The sequence below is a fragment of the Merops nubicus genome, unplaced genomic scaffold, assembly GCF_000691845.1.
Source record: "Merops nubicus isolate BGI_N331 unplaced genomic scaffold, ASM69184v1 scaffold17341, whole genome shotgun sequence".
Lineage (NCBI taxonomy): Eukaryota > Metazoa > Chordata > Aves > Coraciiformes > Meropidae > Merops > Merops nubicus.
This window is the reverse complement of record NW_008589162.1, coordinates 34,170-39,713: the sequence shown is the minus strand read 5'-3', so window position 1 is coordinate 39,713 and position 5,544 is coordinate 34,170. Positions and strand designations below refer to the sequence as shown.

The 5,544-nt window shown below is 47.5% G+C and overlaps 1 protein-coding gene across 1 annotated transcript in view; it reads left to right on the top strand.

The window, feature by feature from the left end:
- FAM69C (family with sequence similarity 69, member C) overlaps positions 1-2,195 on the top strand; it is a 5,778-nt gene extending 3,583 nt beyond the window's left edge. Inside the window, exons 2-3 of the mRNA XM_008949500.1 lie at positions 687-851; positions 1,980-2,195. Coding sequence (XP_008947748.1) covers positions 687-851; positions 1,980-2,195 — 381 coding nt within the window. The remainder of the gene's footprint in view (positions 1-686; positions 852-1,979) is intronic.
- The last annotated feature ends 3,349 nt before the right edge of the window (positions 2,196-5,544 follow it).

Below are 5,544 nucleotides of genomic sequence, written 5' to 3'. Positions count from 1 at the left end.
AGACATTGGTTTTGCTGCTGAGGCCAACTGGACCCTGTTATGGACCATATTTATGGACAAGAAGAACAAGAACCCTGCACAATAAATGAGTTGAAACGGGACTGGGCAAAGCTGGTCCTGACTTTCCATTGCTTCAGATATCTCTTTCTACAGCTTACCAGACGCACACCCACTGAATGCAGTGGCAGGTTTGCAGGAGCTGTACCAGGTGCAGGTACTTCTGAGCATCTCACTGCTCCTCTCCACGATTATCAAGGCAGGGGTTTAGTCTGAGTGGTGGATCTGAAACAGTACCGTCTGGCCTGTGGATGATTTTGCACCATTGTATAATTAACAGGTGGAGGTGCCATCTGCATAGGCTGCAACCACAAGCAGATCCATCTTCAAGCTGGATAGTCCTGGTTTAAGGCAAATCAGTCCAGCTGAGCCCAGGGACACATGCTGCTCACAAATAATTTTTCCTTTCCTCGTGCTATAAGCATTTTTCGATTTTGTTTAAAAACTGGTATTTATAAGACTAGTGCAGCTCAGTTAAGCAAAATAAAGCCCTTTTGTTGTGGTCCCAGTTCCCCACTGGCAGATGCTCCCGGCACAGCATTTCCAAGAGCAAGCAGCAAGGAACCCCTGCTCAGCCCTGTCCCACGGGCTGTGCCGTGCCACGGCTGACGGGTTGTCTTGATCCACAGGTGGTGGCCATTGATGTGGATATGGCCTTCTTTGAACCCAAAATGAGGGACATCCTAGAACAGAACTGCACGGGAGATGAAGATTGTAATTTTTTTGATTGCTTTTCAAAATGCAATATGAAAATCAGAAAATGTGGAGCACGGAGAGCCAATAACAACTTGCAAGTGAGTAGACACAGCTGCTTTATGCATCCATTTCTTCTGAAATCACACTGACTTAAAATGCATGGTATGTACTAGTGGACTGTGAGATGAAGACAGCCAGGTTTATAAGTGCCAGTCCTGTTCAGAAATCCCATCTTGGGGCACATGAACAGATCTTTATATTCACTAGCGTTAATTTGCTGTGTTTTTGTGTAGCTGTTGGCCCAGTGCCTCAGCCAGAGGGAGGGGTGTAGGGGCAGGGGATTGGCATTACTGTTTGTGCTAATGGTAGAGCCAGGCTTGTCCATGTGCAAGCAGTGGGGGTGGGGTATGGCTTCAATTCTCCACTCTACAGACATAGCACATGGTTATAGTGGAACAGGAAGCCCACAAGGTTTTTGGCCCTGGGGTGAGGTGTCTTAGAGCTTACCCAGCTTGTGCTGGTGGGAGGCACTAGTCCAATGGGGAGGATGGGGGAGTGTAGCTTGGCAGCCTTTTGCCTGCTTCTGGCACCCCCTCACCCTCACCACCGGTTATGCAGAAGTGCAAGAGCAGTCTGAGAAGGAGGGGACGTTCCTCAGCTAGAGCAGCCCCTTCTGCATGCCCCTTTTCTATACCTCTTTCAATGGCTGGAAGCGTTCTGGATTCAGGTGACATTTTCATAGAATCATAGAATCCTTTAGGTTGGAAGAGACTTTTAAGATCATCAGGTCCAACCATCAAGCCAACACTAATAAGTCCTCTGCAAAAAACAGAATCAGAGTCCATCAGGGTTGGAAGGGACCACAAGGATCAGCCAGTTCCAACCCCTCTGCCATGAGCAGGGACACCTCCCACTAGATCAGGCTGCCCAGAGCCTCATCCAGCCTGGCCTTAAAGACCCCCAGGGATGGGGCCTCAACCACCTCCCTGGGCAACCCATTCCAGGGTCTCACCACTCTCATGGTGAAGAACTTCTTCCTCATGTCCAGCCTGAATCTGCCCACTTCCAGCTTTGCCCCATTCCCCCTAGTCCTGTCGTTACCCGATAGCCTAAAAAGTCCCTCCCCAGCTTTCTTGTACTACAATTTTGCTACAGTCCCAGAGAAACAGCAGGGCTTTAGCTGTAGCTTCTGAAAGACAACAATCTGTTCTTTTCCCTTTCCTCAGGTAATTTGTGACAAAATATTCCGCCGCTGGTTTTCCCCAGATCTGAGAGGAGCGTCGGTTTCCCTGGCCCTGCAGCTGGAGCTGCAGAGGGCGGTGCAGGAGTGTGCCCAGCCGGGGCACGGGGACGCTGCCGGGCACCAGAGGACTCTGGAGTCACTCCCCGAGTTGTACCGCCTGCTGCGGGTCGCTCGGCGAGAGCTGCAGAGGGCAGAGTAGGCACGAAAGGCAGAACTGCCACGGCCACGGGCAGCCGCTGCTGAGGGGCGCTGTGTTTTCTTTCCCTCCCTCCCCCCTCCTACCCACTGCATTCCATTCACGGCACAGTTTTCCTCCGACGCAAATGAAAGCAGTGGCTGCGGTTGCAGCACGCCCCGTTAATATCCTTTCAAGTGTGAAATTGGTTTAGGTTACCTGGGTTCTGCCCCTGCTTCCTTCCCCGGTCCCGCCCCAGCCCCCCCTCAGCGTTCCGCGCTGCGAGGGCTCTCCCAGCGAGAGCTGCAGTCACTGCTCAGGCAGCACGTCTGAGTGGGGTGCTCAGGGGGGGGATGCACTGACAGCAGAAAAGTGTAAGTGCAGCAAAACTATTACCAGCAATTAAAATAGTGGGTGGCTGTGGTTAAGTACCTGCATGAGGTATGATTTAATTTCTCTGCAGAATGGGGCTTTTTAAAGTCGAGACAGAGTCCTCTGTGTGATAAAACGACCTCAGGTAGGGAAATGTGCTGGCACGTGAGGGAAGATTTGCTTCTGTACAAAGCAGTCCTTTCTGATCTCCAAATATTCCCCACATGCATTTTCTCCGGTGTGTTGCATTACCTGCACCATAGCTAAACTTCTGGGGAGAAATTATATGAAGGTACTTAGGACTTTTCTAGAGCAAAATAATGATACTCTGGTTGAATTCCCAAGTGGGTACTCGTATTCTGCAGGGGAGAGGTACGAATAAAGCCACTGAATTTTCCCAGGTGAACAAGCCCTTACGCATTTGTACGTCAGAGCACTGGGTAAGAAGCACTCCTTTGCTAGAGAGCAGAGTTACCCAGGAATTTTTTTTTTATGCCAATGAGCCTCCTTTGCACTGAACAGAACCTGATCCAGACCTGGAGTTTTCTTACACAGTATTTTTTTCATGAAAAAAAAGGAAATTTTTTGGTAAGAATTCATTATCTTGCGATCGGTTACATAAATAAAGATCCCTAGATTAACTTAAAATCATTAACTTTGCCTTTCAGACATGTGTAGCTGTGGCTGGAGAATCTAACATAAAAGTTCAAAAGACATTGCATGTGTTTAGGCACAATACTGGACAATATAGCCATGAGCTGGTTTTTTTGGGTGTGAAGACATTAAAACCCCACAAAGAGAAAAACCAGCAGCCTGTGACACCCCTCAGCTGTCAGCCTGTGGCAGCTCAGGATTCTTCACTATTAAGGAGGACAATACTGGTTTGTGGATGCCAGATGCATAACAACACCTCATCTGTTTTGTCTTGATATCCCTCAGCCTTATGACAGCCTTGAAACCTGTGAACCCTAATTATACATAAACTTCCAATTTCTGGAGTGGTTCTTTAAAGGGATGTTAAAGACTGCTTGTGACCAGAAAAATGGAAGCTGCTTAGGAGACCATGACACTTAACCAAAACTAACTCAAATTCTCAGACTAGTGCTGGGTTGTTTTTTTTTTTTCTAATTCATGTAATAAACTGCCATAGTCTTAAAAATCACACAAGCCCTCAAGAAGCTCATAGTGAGGGCAAGGTCTGTTGCCTTGCCTGGGGCTGTGCTGAAGGCAAGCTGCTGCTAAACCAGAGCTACAGCTTAGGAGCTCCTGACTGGTAAAGTTGTGCTCAGTCCCCTCCTCTCCTCTAACCAGGGAGTCAAGATGATGTTTCAGTGCTTTAAGATCATCCTTTGCAAAAGCAGGAAGGCAAAGCAGAATAAGAAGAAACCCAATTTCCAGAACAAGCCCTGTTACAAAGTTATAAAATTGATAGAGAAGGAAATAACTAAGGATAGAATTGGATTATGGTAAAGTGTTTGGGACATTTGAGGAAGAGACAAGATGAGGCAAAAGAGACAAAGGAGAAAAAGGAAAAATGAAATTAAAAAAATACATCCCTCTTTGTGAAAACATGGTGTATGACATAAGATTGACTGAACTGGCTTTCAGTCTGAGGAAGAAGAGACTGAAGAGAAGCACAGTAACACTCTGCAGAAACAGAAAGAGGCTGATAAAAAGGGAATAGGAGAGAGCTTCCCTGTCCACATTTCCTTGGTCGATATGATGAGCAATGAGTGTAAATGGTACCAAGGGAAAATCAGGCTAGACACTTCTTACAGGCTTTCTAATAGTAAGGGACAGTGGAGATAAAGCCTTTTATCTCCCAGTCCTGTGATTCTGTTATTACCAGCCTATGTTTGTGCTCTTCTGACTCCCTCACAACAAAATCCACCTTTCTGAGACATGGGGGTAGGTACCTCTCCTTTAGCTCTTATGTGCAAATCCGTGGAATCCCCTGGGAAGGGAAGGCACAGCGATCTCCAGCTGTGCAAATGATGCTGCAGAGCCTGGTGGTGTGACCAGGGTTCCTGTGTTCCCACGTGACACCCCTGCTGCAGGCACTGATCCTTGCTAGGCCAGGAGTAACCCAGTTATATCCCAAACTGCTGGGGAACCTGAGGATCTTAGACATTATTGCTCCCCTGTTTCTTTGGTCTCAGTAACACTTACAGCAAGCATCAGGCAGACACTCGGTGCTTTGCAGCAGTGTTGCACTCCTCCATGGCAGGCTCCCCTTCCCATTTTCAGGTTTGCATTTCAAACAGGCTAAATTTCTGTTGGATGAGACATTTCCATTTTAAAACAGGTGGAAAAAACATAGTGAAATGAAAGCTGGTGGCAGCCAAACATGAGTGGAATGTCACTCTGCTCGGAAGGTCCTTGTCCTTAGTAGGTTTTAGGAAGGGAAGCTGCCTTTGACAGATTTCTCCAAACACCCCAGGGCCTGGCTGCAGCCACCTCCACCAGGCAGGGACCTGCTTCCCCCACACCACACACTTTGCCAGGTCATTAGGTTTCACTTCTTTCCAGGATACAGAGAATAATCCTCAGAAGCCTCTCAAGAGGGACACAGATGGGTTATTTGTACTTGGCTGGGCTGTGAGATTGCCTATCACCGATGCAGCCAGCTCTGGCTGGCTTTGGTACCTCTTCACCAGTGAGTGGAAAGACAAGGAGGATCTGACAGGCTGTGTGAACACAGGGCTTGGTTCTTCTCTGCCCCCATGCACCTTGTAAAGTCACTCAATCCAGGGAAAGGGGAGAGAAAAATACTATCAGTGAAACAAATTAAATAATCCAACTTAATTAGCACAGGTACCAATGACCAAACCAGGAATAAAACAGTAGTCATGCTTTTATCTTCCTGGGACAGAAAGAGAAGATGAAGATGTTGGCTTAGATGCCACTTACCTTAAGGAGGCAAGTGCAAACTGCAGTCCTTTAGATCTATGTTTTATGGTGGAAATATTTATACAGGTGTTTGATGATGAAGAACCAGGCT